Genomic DNA, 13,381 nt, shown 5'->3' with positions numbered 1-13,381 from the left:
CTGTGCACGGTAAACAAAAGTATGTCCACAATGACTGAAACCACCCATTTTCAGAGCTGTTATTGCCTCGGGCTCAATCAAATTCCATTACTACCGACTTGCCGCGCGTCTTTCCCGACGCACACCCATCAGTGATGCCTCCCGCTCTCAACCTCCAGAATGGCAACCGAGTCATCATCCTTACTTGTCGTTTGCTGAGTATAAAAGTCTCCGTCACTTCCAAGTCGAGCATGTACTTTACTCTGCCGCCTGGCTTGCAAAACATCCATGGGTAGGGGCACTGGTCGAGGTCCAAATTCAGATCCCGCCTCAGGATCATGGCTCTCCCCCTTCATGGTGGTCCTAATCTTACGCACGATCGGGCGACAGAAAGGAACGCAAGCGGCTCCGATCGTGGCCGTGATTTCGGCTTGAACCAGGACTAGCACCGTCGCGAGGTTGTAGGTGTCGGTGTAACCGAGGGTGGCGTTCATGACTGTTTTGGCGAGACCTACACCTCCAGCGCTGAGAGCCAATTGTCAGCAATTGTTTCTGTGAGTCAAGAAACTGGTCTCCAACTCACATGAACCCCAAGCTCATGGCGGATATGATACTGATCTTTCGGCGGTCTTCCATGTTCAACTTCCATATTACTAGGGTGGGAACCACAGACAAGGCCAAGTCCTGTGCGAAGAATATGTTACAGTCGAGATCCACGATGGGAAGATTGGTGGAATTGACTTACCATGAAAGCTTGGTAGGCGCATGAAAATATGTTATATGTTTTTACGGTCTCCTGCGTGATACAGTAGCCGTTCTTCCCCAGCAATGGATTCGGCATCACGTCGTAGCTGCACTGGAAAAACGAGATGACAGAGATACCGATGGTGGTGGCGGTGCAGGTGGTGATCAAGAACCAAACAGAGATCTTTTGCCATCTCTTGACGACGAGCCGTAAGAGAGTGATGCAGAAGGAAAGCTTGGATACGGCGGTGCCGAGGACCCCGAAGAGCTCCATGATTGGGGTCCATTTGAGGAGGGTGATCATCTTTTGGATGAAACTGGTAAAGTTATCGCCAATTAGGTCCGCGATGGGCACGCCGAGGCCATTCCTGATCTGCCACAGGGTTATGACCGTGTAGATGAGCTCTATTATCTTCATGAATGTGTCAGGTACGTACTTCACAGCCTTCGGAAGGTGGTAATGATTGAAAAGAGACTTACGAATGAGAGAACGAGCACCCAATCATCAAGATAGAACTTCCCCTTCGCAATGCGCTTGGAGTAGAACCTGAGGCATATGAAGACAAGAGATACAACCAGATAGGTTATCATACCCCCATATAGTATTCCTGTTGCGTCTTTGGCCATCTTTACCATGTTCCTATGGCTCCTTGTTGTATAAAGCTAGTGGTGTACAACAGAGGGGCTTCCCCGGATTCTGCAACTGAGGCCGATTGGCGCGAAAATGCCGAAAGAGAGAACTTGTCGATTGTGTCGGTTATCTTGACGTTTTTGAGGATGATTAAGCGGGTAGTGTTCCGTCATCTATATAAGATTCAGACTCAAAAGAGCTAAGACAGGCCTCCTTTCCATTGCTGCCCGGCTTCGATGGACTGTCATCCTCTTTTGTGAGTTTGCACTTACAAATGACGATGTCGACCCGAGATGGAAAGACGAGGCGCCCAATACAGAACCTCGTGAATCATGTTTCTACAGTCTCATGAGGTTGTCACTGTCCAGTGCGCAGCCCCTGTACAGGGATCTCCGTGGTGTTTGCTAATCGCCAATGGCCCCTTTCGTTGATTTAGGAGTTTGGGGGTGGTTGGCCAGGCCATTCTGGGCTTGCAAGCTAAGCTTTCTAGCTCAAACCAACCCCAAAGAAATCCTGTAGCGTAGCATTATGTCGCAAAAGCATGGAGCTATATGTAGCAGCAAAAAAAACTCTCGAATCTGATCGATTTTTTCTCGCTTGATAGATATGTTGGCCAAACCGACCGACCGGCCTAACACAAACATGGACTTTACACTACACTAGTCCGTCTCGAATTCGACCAAAAGTAGATATGCCACGAACGCCTCCACATGGATAGAGGTAAAAAATGCTATTTTAATCTCCAATATTTGCAGCAAAGCTATACAAATGTAGGTATACCTAGGTGCAATCATGGTTTAGGCTGGTTTGCTGTGCATATCTACTGTGATAGCTTCTCCAGGTTTTCGGATCATGCCGATCATGACGGGAGATGCGGTTGCGTGTTCCCGGCCGGGGTTTGCGGGTTTGCGGGGCCGCAACGAAAGATATGGACTACACTTACACGGGCCGTTATTTTCTGATCTTCCATACTATGGCAATCAGTAACGCCTTTTTCCCCTTGAGGTTTGTTTTGGATGGATTTAGTGATCATCATCGGACCGCGCACCGGGAGGATGGATAGCGAACTCGAAGGAGAAGCAAATGATACTTACCTTGCCTATTTGGGAGGCTCGGTCGCAACGGACATGTACTAAATATAGAAAGAACATGATCGGTTTCTTTTTCAGTGCGGTTTCGGGAATGGTCTAGAAGACTTGACCCAAAACCGATCGGGCGCTGGGCCGGAGCTGGTCCGGGTTCGCAGCGGCGATGTGGGTCCGGTTTTCTATCCGCTGTCCGCCCAGACGGGACTCCGCTCCGGGCAAGCTCGTGTCAATCAACCGGCTCCGGCTTGTTCTTGTTCCCTTCACCTCAATACCTTGGTCTTTGCATTATTTCACGTACTTGTACAATGTCAAATGCTCCTTCTTTGCGCTGTTTGCGCTCCACAACATGTATGAGATCTCGTCATTGAGCCAACCTGAAGTGGAAGAAACTCATGTTTCCATGTAGGATGCACCTACTGTTTTTGGCTTACACGGAGCCTGAAGACAGTAAGTACAGACGGGCAGGACCCACCCTTAGTGAGGTTAATGCAGTTGGATGCAGCCTGCAACTCCTCTGCAGCTTCCCTTCGGGGGGGGGGGGGGAGCTGCCCCTGGAGCCCGGGCTTGAGGCTTCCCCCGCACCCACTGCAAGCCCTGTAATTGTAGGCGCACTTCGCTTCCATTCTTGCTTCGTTCCGACTCGAGCTACCTTACCGTTTCGCACTTTCCCTTCTTCCACAAGTCAACCTCGAAGACACTCGCAAATTTCAGCACCAATGTTATATTCTCGGGCAATATCTGCTACATACTGCCTTTTGAAACCCTGAAGCTTTCCATTTCATTTTCCAATTTGAAGCCCGCCCCAGAAGAGGCTCCACCCTGGTTGAGGGAGATCAAACAAGGTGAGTCCATTGCATCCCAGCTCGTGAATTCCCGCGCACTTCTGAAGCTGACGCGAACCCAGGCCAGGTATTGGCTTTGTTTATCCCTAAATCCAACTATTTTTCCAACGACTTTCTCGATGTCTTCTCAACTTTTTGATCGTCCCTTGTCCACGAGCTTCCGATCTTCAACTGCGATCCTCCGCCTCAGATGCCCGGCCCGATAACTACCACATGCCTACCCACGCAACAAGACGACCGTAGTGCCCGCCCCTTCCAGCGCTCCTCCAGCTCCCAAGATCTCCGGATATAGTAACCCATTATGTCACGAATTCTGGTTGGCCACCGCGCGTTCGGAAGCGAGACCCATTTATCCCTCGTACACCGACATCCGTTATCTTGCGATCACATCACGCCATAAGGTTCCTACCGCGAATGGTCTCGAGCGTAAAATCGGTCAACGGGATATGCGAGGCGATATCGAGATCGACAAATCTGGTGGGAACGATACTGGATCCGGAAAAAAAGCGGTATCCATCAGCTACAGCGACGGCTTCGTCTTGTAACACTGGTGCTGATCCCAACGTCAGCTTTGTTCAAGGCCCATATAACATAGATGGTTGGTTTCCTGGTTGTCGAAGAAAAGTGTCTGCTGAATCATCATTCAGAAAAGGAAGGTGATATGTCGAGCGGGCAACAAGAACTATGCGTTTTGGTCCAGGAACCCAACCCACCCAGGACTCGGTACTGAGATGGGCGAGGGGTGACCAGCCATCTTATGCTCCACCGAAGATGCACTTTCGGGACCGAAACAAACACCGATATCTGCAAGACAAGCCCAAGGAAGCAAGGAGGCTCAAGGGACCTGTGGGAAAAAAAGCAATGAAGAGATTTGGAACAATGCAAAGCTGTCCGCGAAGCCGTTTCATCATCGCCAGAATATGCTCAGGGCATTCTCTAAGGCTGTCTGTACCGTCATTGCCGCCATTTACGACTGATGTCTCGAAAATCTTTGGAGATGCCTCCTCCGCTTTAACAGTTTCTTGACAATTGTTGCGGACAGCAGAGGCCGACCAAACTCAATTGCACTTAACATGCTAAGCAAAGGATCGATCTGTCGCGCTTCAAGAACAGAGAGTTTTTATGACTGATCGGAAATTTAGTTCCCAACCACGACTGATTACGGTCACAAGAGTGTAAGGTGGCCATTTCCTCATAGCTGCTCGCGAACTGGACGAGTCAGCTATCGATCTTCGCCCCCTGTCGCAGCATCGCGTTGATGTTTGCCATCTCCAGCCAATGGATGACCTATCACACCTGTTCGGACTCAAGTTACCTGAGCTAGCACATGGTCACCTGCGGCTTGTCCCTATCTTCGAGGCGTCATCAGTTAAGAAGTGGAAAATTGGCCCACTGTCCAGGGCTTTCCATTGTGATTTGTCCTCAGCAACAGCAGTTGGCCAGCGCCCACCACCGCACCGGTCTTACTCGCTTACCATTAGCTCAACAGAAAATGTTGCACTTTCCACCGTTGATGCGCACCACAATCAAATGAAACGCCAGAGGTTCATAGTAGACGAATGCCAAGGATCAGGGCCTATCGGGTCATAAAACCGGGCAGCCGGCCAGGAACGACCGTTTCTCGAAGTGTTGGACTTTTGTCCCGTGCCAACGACGTATATGCTTCCACCAACACGACAATCATCATATTCTGCATGGATTTGTGGCACGGGTTGTTGGTCAGTGGTCGCCGTACGACAGAAGTCCTCCTTTTCTGAAGTGCTGCACTTTGCGCAGTCCTGCGATAACTGTGTCTCTGCTATATTTTGGAGCGTTAATGGGCTCGGGGCTCTCATACATCAATCTTTGCCTCCTGTTATTGTTGAGAGGCTCTCTTTCATTGGCGGCTTTTTGGTTCTGAACAACTTCAACGAAGTCTAGTACAAAAAGCGATTTTGGAAAGGCTTCCGGTTTTTTTCAACATGCGGGATCGGGACCGAATACAAGCAAACATAACTCCAAAACGCCTCATCGGATAGTGCAATATGGGACGATAAATTCCGCATGGCGGGCTCATCGTCAAATCTGTCAGATCTGTTAGCTATTGCATAGTAAGGCCACTGAAGAATGTGAAGATTTGATGTTATTTGGGAGTTGCACAACGTCCTTAAGTATCATGTACCTCCCTCCGGGTTATCATCTACCTCCATGTTGTTTCACGAGCATTCCATTCCAGCTTCCCCTTCGTTGAACCGCAAGAAACATGCAGCCTGAGGCCCAGCACACGGAGGAGCCGTCATCAATGGGCACCAGCACCGCTGTGCCCATGATGTTTGGCAGCTTGATCACCTACCAGGTGCTCTCATTATTCTTTGTTTGTCTCCGGTTCTACGGCAATCGCATCGCGAAGGCGCCGTGGTATGTGGATGATTACGTGCTGATCTTCTCTTGGGTAAGTCTTCCTTTCCATGATATCATGTAGAGCTGGGGACTAACAGAGAGTAGTTTCTCAAACTCGCATACGTCTTTCTCGTCCTTTGGCTCGCCAGGTTTGCCAGCAACGGTGTCCCCTTTGACTATCTCTTCACACAAGGTATCAACTACCTCAAGGACAAACCGCCGACCTTGCTCCGACTGACGCCCGTCATGGCGATGCTGGGTACCGTGGAAACTGTAGCACCCAAGCTGTCCTTCCTTCTCACCCTCCTGCGGCTCGTCGTCAAACCGTGTCAGAGACAGGCACTTTGGGTATCGATCACGCTTAGCACCGTCACGGCCATACCTCTCGTTTTCCTTCTGTTCTTTATGTGCGGGTTGGGCTTCTTTGGCGAAGGGAGCACCATGTGCATAAGTCCGAAGGTTGTGTTTGGGTATACCGGTTTTGCTTGTGCGGTTCGGATTTTTATGGTAAGTAGCAGTTCATTCTCGGCTTCGTAGCCTCTTCGCGTCATGCCCGAGGATATATTAACACAGGCTGCATTTCCAGGATCTCACCCTCTCCATCTTCCCTCTAAAAGTAGTCTGGGGACTCAACATGAACAAGCATCAAAAGCTCACCCTTGGCTTTGCCATTAGTTTTGGTTTCATGTGAGTTGTTATTCTTCCCCCTTCCCCATTACTGAATCGCTTCAGCTACATTCAGCTCTTAGTCGGCCTATATGGATATCTAACATCACACCCCTTCTGCCTCATAGCGCCATAGCAAAAACAGCTCTCTGCTCCCAACTCCAAGGTACCACCAATCCATACGAGATAGCAGTGGTACTCGTTCTTTCGCAGGCAGAAGTGAGCGCCACGATCATAGCCGCCTGTGTGCCCTTCTGTCGGCCGCTGGTAAAGAAGCTCACTTCCAGGGAACAAGCCAGCAAGGAGTTGTGCGGGTCTGGAGGTTCAACTGCCCCTTGCAGACCTTGCAGACCTCTGCCCATGGGAAGGGTGAAGACGTATTATCATGAGAAGGCTCAGAAGGCAGCGGGGCATAGGAGACTTGGAAGCTTGGGCGAGTCTTCGGATGCGAAGGGGGATAAGGATTATAAAGGTGGCTATAGCCCAGGAACGGCGGTCTGAGTAGATGGTTCAGGAAAAGGGAAGATAAAACGTTCAATGTTGTAGTATGGACGGCGAGAAAAGATACGCCTCTGATTTCGGAAAGAATCCGGTGAAGAATTCAAAAGTCACCCTCTCTTTGCTGGTGCCCTGTTAATCCGTCACCCACCCAAAGCGCTGTTAGCGGTCCGCTGTGGGTGGCTCGTGCCTCTCCCTGAAGTCACCCTAGCTAAATGTCCCTTTCTCCTATTTTTCCCACTGCAAGCGCTATATATTGCCCTTTCAGCAAGTGAAGTTAGCATCCCGGCCGACAGCCCAGCTGCACCTTCCCGTTCCTGGGTCTTTCGCTTCCACTTTGGTTGTACTGCTTTCCTTCCGCAACTTAACCTTCAAAAACAATGCAAGACACTGAGCAATTTCAACACCAGGTCCTCGGCCATCTGTGGCAGACCGTTCTTTATCTCCTGTTTGCACCATTCAGTTACAATATGACCTTTTTCTTTTTCCAATCGCTTGATTCTCAAGGTGACAAAACGGTTGCTAACAAAGTGAGTCAACTGGGCAAATCTTCAGCAACCCAGCGGTCCTTTCCCTCGCTAACTAAACAGCGCAGTGCCGCCGTCCTCCCGTCCGTTAGGTACCTCGCAGATCCAGCGCGACCTCCCTCCACGTCAGACATGCTCGACACACCTTGACCTTTCCGAGTCCTATACCACGACGCCACTAGATATCGACTCGTTGTCGACATCGACGTGGTCTTTTTCCCCCATCTTACCCTCCTCAGCGGGCAGCCAGAATGTCAACGTCGAGCCCTGATACAAGATGGGAGGACGACACAACAGTGGTAACGGAAGAAAAGGAGAGTTCGTTGAAATTTGTCCTCATCCCCGGGTTTTTTTTGCGGAAGAACACTTGTCGCATACCTTGCTCAACGGGACCTCGACGAGTTCCTTGATGATACATCGAGCCGACTTCTGTTGGACCGGTTATTTCCGCGCAAGTAGAATCTTCGTCGTGGATCAGGCGAATCATGTAGGTGCCTTCGCTGTTGCTAAAGTTGTTTGCTACCCCCGGCCAATGATAGATCGCCGACGATAAGTAATTATTGTGGTGATATGGGTAAGTAGAACCCGTGGAGCAGGTCGTTGATGATCTCTGGGCCTCAAGTGGCCATACAGAGACAGGAAGCTTTGCTTGTACCTGGTCGTGCACGATACCCAACAAGGGGGTTTTACTTTTGCTCGCAACCACAGTAGCACATGATTGCTTGTTTCTTGTGTACATACACGAAGCAGCCCTCTTTCTTCTTTCGGTTCTTGGATCATGGGAGTGATTCCTCGGCTTTCTTCAAGCGGGCTCAGGAACAGGAAGTGAGTGGTCTGAGGCGTCACGGATGATCCCAGAATCCCAGACTCTTTGGACCCCGAGTCCTAGAGGTATCGACAGCGCTTGGTTCGCGGAAAAGCACGGCAGCCGCACCCAACCGAGTCAACGCTCAACTTTTTCAACTTTTCTTTTTTGCAAAAGCCTATTCAGTCCCATCTTTTCTAGTGTCCAGTTCACATTGGGTTTCCATTTCGTGGAGCAAAATCAGCGTGCTCTTTGCCCATCTCAAGGTCTAGTCAAGGTTGGTTGACATGGATGCCATACCAAAGTTGCCAGAGGGTGTTGAAGTTGCATTTTATATCGTTCATGCGTAAGCGCGCTGCGTTCAGCTGACGCAACCGAAGACCTCATCGTATCGGTGAAGATTTACCGGCTGGCGTCTACCGGGAATGCGCATCCGGAACCACTCTGCATTAGCAGTCCTATGTTGGCCATCCGACCTACCTTTATGTGGTTAGAATGGTACTCTTTTCGAACTTTGGTGTGGACAAACAAGCACGGATGAAGATATCCTAGAAACGACTATGCTATTTGGTACTTCAAGCTCCGCAGTATGCAAAAAGCAAAGTCTTGCTTTGTCGTGTTCTCATGTCCTTTTCCGTCATAGAGCCAAAATCGCCATCTCCACGGCATTGCAGAGAGATACCCTGGCCCCCAACATCATCCAAGTGGCGACGACCTCGGTGTTTTTATAGGCAGTTTGCCCACTAACTACCCGCAAATGCAAGCTTAAAAGCCCGGAACGCCTAACAAACTCATCATGCGATCAATGCGATTGGAACAAAAGTTTTCCACTCGGTCACTTGCATGACTCTCTCACATAGGAGGCTGGAAGGGTACGCAAAAATAAAAATACAGAGCTGAATCGCAGACTGTTGCGCAGCGCAGCAGTGGGTTGGTTCATGTGAAGTATAATGCTCTTTGATTGCTGTTCTCGTTCTGTCTGTCCCATTTTATCCTCTTCGTCAAACCAGAATCAGCAGATATGGACCCTCAGACCACAAGCAAGCCGCCCCCACGAGGCAAAAGTGCGGTGCCATTGATGTATGGCAGCTTTGTTACTTACCAGTTGCTTGCTCTCGTCTTCATGCCTGCGATTCTATTGCAAGCGTATGGTAAGGGCGAAATGGTTCTATGCGGAGGACTTTGCGTTGATGGCCTCTTGGGTAAGCCTCTCTGCCGTTCAATTTCATCAAGACATTCATAAATTAACAATGAACAAAAAAACAGACCTTTGAGCTCGTTTATATCTCTTTGGCCCTCTGGCTCACCGGCTATGGCTACGCAGTTCCCATCATGGACATCCTCGTCAAAGATCCGAACTACTTCACTACCAAACTACCGACACTACTGCGATGGTCGCCGCCTGTTTTATTCTTCGGCACCTGGGCCACTGCTCTGTCCAAGATCTCATTCTATCTCACTCCTGCGACTCGTGGAAAACGTCGAAATATGGCAGACCGTGGCGCTCTGGTTCCTGTTGGTGACGATTATGATAGTTACCGTCGTCATGAGCGTCATCATGTTCTTCCAGTGCGCGTTTAGCGGGTTTCCTAGTCCAATTGTTTCGCAGGCGGTTTGTGCTAGTGCGAAGGTTGTGTATCATTATACAACCTTCCAGTGTGTTTATCAGGCTTTCATGGCAAGTCGTGTTTTCTTAGTGTTGGCTGGTTTTGATGCAGTTTGGCAGAGGTGGTGTAACAGCAAACTGACAGAATGTTCCGTTCTTCCAGGACTTCGCCCTAGCCGAAGCCCCGACAATAGTAATCTGGAGAACCAACATCGGCAACACCCGGCAAAAGTTCATCATCATCTCTGCCATGAGCTTGGGATTTATGTAAGTCACCTACCACCCTCCTTCTTTCCTCGCATATTTTCCAACTCCCCAAACCGCCTCCCCCCTAACCTCACCTATCTTCTCCCAGCGCTGGAGCAATCGCCATAGCAAAAACAGTCGTAAACGCCAAAGTTCAAGAAAACGGTGACACCTACGGCATTGGCGTAGTCCTCGTCATCTCCCAAGCAGAAGTCAGCGCGGCAATCATAGCTGCTTGTGTGCCCTTCTGTCGACCGCTGGTGCGCAAGTTCGCTTCCAAAGAAAACTCGGACGAGGAGACTGGAAGTAGGAGTCCGGAGTCGGAAGGTCGATAGACTATCGGAGGAGGAGGAGGAGGTAACCGGAAAGTAAAAAGAGATTATAGGTTACCTGGAGAATCCCTACTTAAGAGTTCGGTTAGCGCCAATGTTGAAGGTGAGACGTCGTGCGATGATGGGGTTGCGGGTTTGGATGAAAATAGGGATGGTGTTGTTGAGGGTGCAGATTCGTGGGAGAAAAGGGGGGGGAATGAAAGGGTAGATAAGCAAGGGACGGTTTTGGTGCACGCTGCTCGTGGATAGATATTTTGCGTACTTCAAGACTCGGGAATATTGGACGATTTTTTGTTAGGAAAATATATTCGTCTGTCCTACGCGTTTCGGAGAGCCCGTCCGGTCTATTGCCGAGTGGCCGGTACGGACCCGGAGAGGGCATGATTTGAGAAAATGTGGATTCCTTGCTCAAACCGAAGTCCTTCCTTGGCAAACAACCTGATGAGTCAATGCGAAATAATGTCTTGCCGCAACACGACGGCGAGACAATGCCGACTGTGCGGAGATATCCGGGTGCGAGGTATGCACAACGGTGTTGGAATCGTGATTTCAGCGTCGTGAAGTCCAGTTCACGAAGACAGCCAGATCGAAATCGAAAATTTGTAGAAAAGATGCGGAGAAAATCCGCCCCTTCCCTATAGCATCGTCAAGAAAACGATTAGTGATCAAGTTAGTCAAGCTGGTCCAGCTGCTCAAGGTAATCATGACCATGAACGCGACCACACGACCCGGACATTCCACACACCGAAGCTTCCATTATCCCATGCCAGGCCCCGGATCTCACCGTCCCTGCCGTTTCTTGTCCACCGTCGCACGACATGCAGGCAGGCTGCAGCAAACATTACGATGCGGTTAGGCCGCACTCAACATGAGATATTGCACTACAGTCTTGCGCGACAGAAGCTTGAGTGCGGGAAGGAGAAGTGTCGTACGGACGTAACGGCGCACCCGCCTCCATTTTTATATCATGAATTTTGTGCGACATGCCTGGCTTTTCCTTCGGGGTCGGTTCAAGCAGAAAGCAGAAGGCAAGGCAAGAGGTAAGGCCCGAGCCGGGGTACCGAAACCGACCCTGCCGTGCCTGCTCACCCTGGCCGACCGAATCCTTCAACGGCCTGGGCGTTCCGGGTAGCGGACTGGGCAGCGAAGCAAACATCAAAACGGCTCGAACGGTCGCACGGGCGGGAGGTATGATGTGGTATGCGGTGGTATGGAATGCGCACAACAGCGATCGATTTACAACGGATTGAGCTTCTCTGCCTACAGGGTATCTGTATCGGTTGACCCCTTCATTCATTACAAGCCGCAACTTTGTGCAACATAAACTTTTGCGGTTGAGCGGGCGGAAACGGAAAGTTGCGAAAGGAAGTCGCAATTGTTGCTGCCCCGGCTTGTGAGGTAGTTTGCAAAGTTTGTCAGACAAGGCTAGACTATCCTACCTAGGAAGCAAATTCCTAAGGTATGTAGGGGAGTAGAAGGTAGGGGCCGAGAAGATTACGCAAGATCAAGGTAGATTGATATATGCGCTTTTCCGAGATCTCTTGAGGGATTCGAGATGTTGAAGCTGATGATTAAAAGGCAGTTCTTCCGCTTCTGTTTCGGTTGGGTTTTGGAAGGCTAAGCCACTTACACTATTTTTTCTGTGTCGTTTTGAGTTGAGAGTAGATCACTTGAGGCGTTTTGTTATTTTTACTAAATCATCAGTCAGTTAGCCACCACGAAAAGAGGAAAAGTCCAGCAAGCAAGCCAAAATGGCCAAGTCCAACGTCCCGACGATGTATGCCCTCATGCTGGTGTTTGACATCATTGCGATGGCTTGCATGTGCCTCCGATTTTACTCGAAGCGAATTTCGAGAGCGAGGTGGTTTCCGGATGATTATGTCCTGATTATTTCTTGGGTAAGTCATCCTCTATGCTTGGTGCTTTGATGAGTTTGGATGAGCGTTTTTGTTCATGGCTGACCCAAACTTTAATAGGTTGTGGGAACCATCTTTATCGGGATCTCTCTGTGGATGACAAAGTATGGGCTTGGTCGTCAGATGACAGACCTCCCACTTGACACATTTCATGAATTAAAACACTACGGACCGGCCAACATATTCATGAGCATTACCGCCGTTTGGGTCTCAAAGTTGTCGTTCTTTATCACCCTTCTTCGGCTCGTATCCGGGTGGCAGCAAAAGGCTCTCCTTTGGTTCTTCATGACCACGTGTGTGGTGTCGCTGTTCATCCTCTCCATTACCCAGTCCTTTTACCAGTGCGACGTTGCTAGGCCGGAAAGAAATCCCTGTCTTGACGAGCGGTCTATCAACTCCTTCAATCTATACGTGTGCATATACGGCACATTAGTGGTAAGCCATGCTCTCCTAGTATCAGAACGCGTATTCTGAACTGCGTTGCTAATGTTGCGGACAGGATGTTCTCTTATCTCTTGTTCCAACCATCATCATTTGGAGAGCGCCAATGAAGCCACTGGAGAGGGCTTCTATCATCTGTGCTATGAGCACTGGTTTGTTGTAGGTTAAAGACCAACCACGCTGCTCCAATTGGGGTTAATGTCCAGTGAAATTGATTTAGCTGACATACTTTTACTTCATAGAGCTGCGGTGGTTTCCATACTTAAGATCTACTACAATTATAGAACTTTGTATGGAGATACACCCCGCGATCCTGCCATGGCTGGTGTGACTTCGGCTCTTGGTTCTGTGGAAGTTAGCTGCACAATTATCGCCGCTTCTATCCCATTTTTCCGCCCTCTGATGCGCAGAATTAGGGGCACGCAGGACAGTTACCAGTCTGGCCGACAGGGTGTAGCCGCGAGTCCTGTGTCGGGAAGTCGACAGAACTCATACGTCAAGAAACAAGAAGCTAGTAATGCCGTCTCAGTTGTTGAGGTTGAGGCAGGTCAACGAACCCCAAACTACTTTGGACGTTGAATTGGACACGGCGCTGGCTTTGGATAGCCAGGCCTCATGGACCTCATCATCGGTATAGAACTAATCATCAGAGGTGGAATAACGGGCAGGAGACTAGTACCT

At 49.8% G+C, this 13,381-nt stretch overlaps 3 protein-coding genes across 3 annotated transcripts; 2 read left to right on the top strand and 1 right to left on the bottom strand.

Moving 5' to 3' along the window:
* Nucleotides 1-128: 128 nt before the first annotated feature.
* On the bottom strand, nucleotides 129-1,596 carry SMAC4_00033 (uncharacterized protein; the record flags this gene model as incomplete). The annotated part of the gene is made up of 4 exons (XM_003351444.3): nucleotides 1,204-1,596; nucleotides 725-1,135; nucleotides 563-663; nucleotides 129-504 (listed from the first exon to the last, which is right to left on the bottom strand). The coding sequence occupies exons 1-4, from the start codon at nucleotides 1,357-1,359 to the stop codon at nucleotides 129-131; spliced, it is 1,044 nt and encodes a 347-aa protein (XP_003351492.2). The 5' UTR covers nucleotides 1,360-1,596.
* Nucleotides 1,597-4,532: 2,936 nt separating this feature from the next.
* SMAC4_00034 (uncharacterized protein) lies at nucleotides 4,533-6,830 on the top strand (the record flags this gene model as incomplete). Its single annotated transcript, XM_003351445.2, has 4 exons — nucleotides 4,533-5,715; nucleotides 5,769-6,170; nucleotides 6,250-6,350; nucleotides 6,458-6,830. Exons 1-4 carry the CDS (start codon nucleotides 5,527-5,529, stop codon nucleotides 6,828-6,830), a joined length of 1,065 nt encoding a protein of 354 aa, XP_003351493.1. The 5' UTR covers nucleotides 4,533-5,526.
* A 2,350-nt stretch (nucleotides 6,831-9,180) lies between these two features.
* SMAC4_00035 (uncharacterized protein) lies at nucleotides 9,181-10,346 on the top strand (the record flags this gene model as incomplete). The annotated part of the gene is made up of 5 exons (XM_003351446.1): nucleotides 9,181-9,239; nucleotides 9,316-9,361; nucleotides 9,426-9,674; nucleotides 9,929-10,032; nucleotides 10,121-10,346. 5 exons carry the CDS (start codon nucleotides 9,181-9,183, stop codon nucleotides 10,344-10,346), a joined length of 684 nt encoding a protein of 227 aa, XP_003351494.1.
* Nucleotides 10,347-13,381: the final 3,035 nt, after the last annotated feature.

Source organism: Sordaria macrospora, chromosome 5 (genome assembly GCF_033870435.1).
Source record: "Sordaria macrospora chromosome 5, complete sequence".
NCBI lineage: Eukaryota > Fungi > Ascomycota > Sordariomycetes > Sordariales > Sordariaceae > Sordaria > Sordaria macrospora.
Note: the sequence above shows the minus strand (reverse complement) of the source record. Positions and strands in the feature narration are given on the sequence as shown.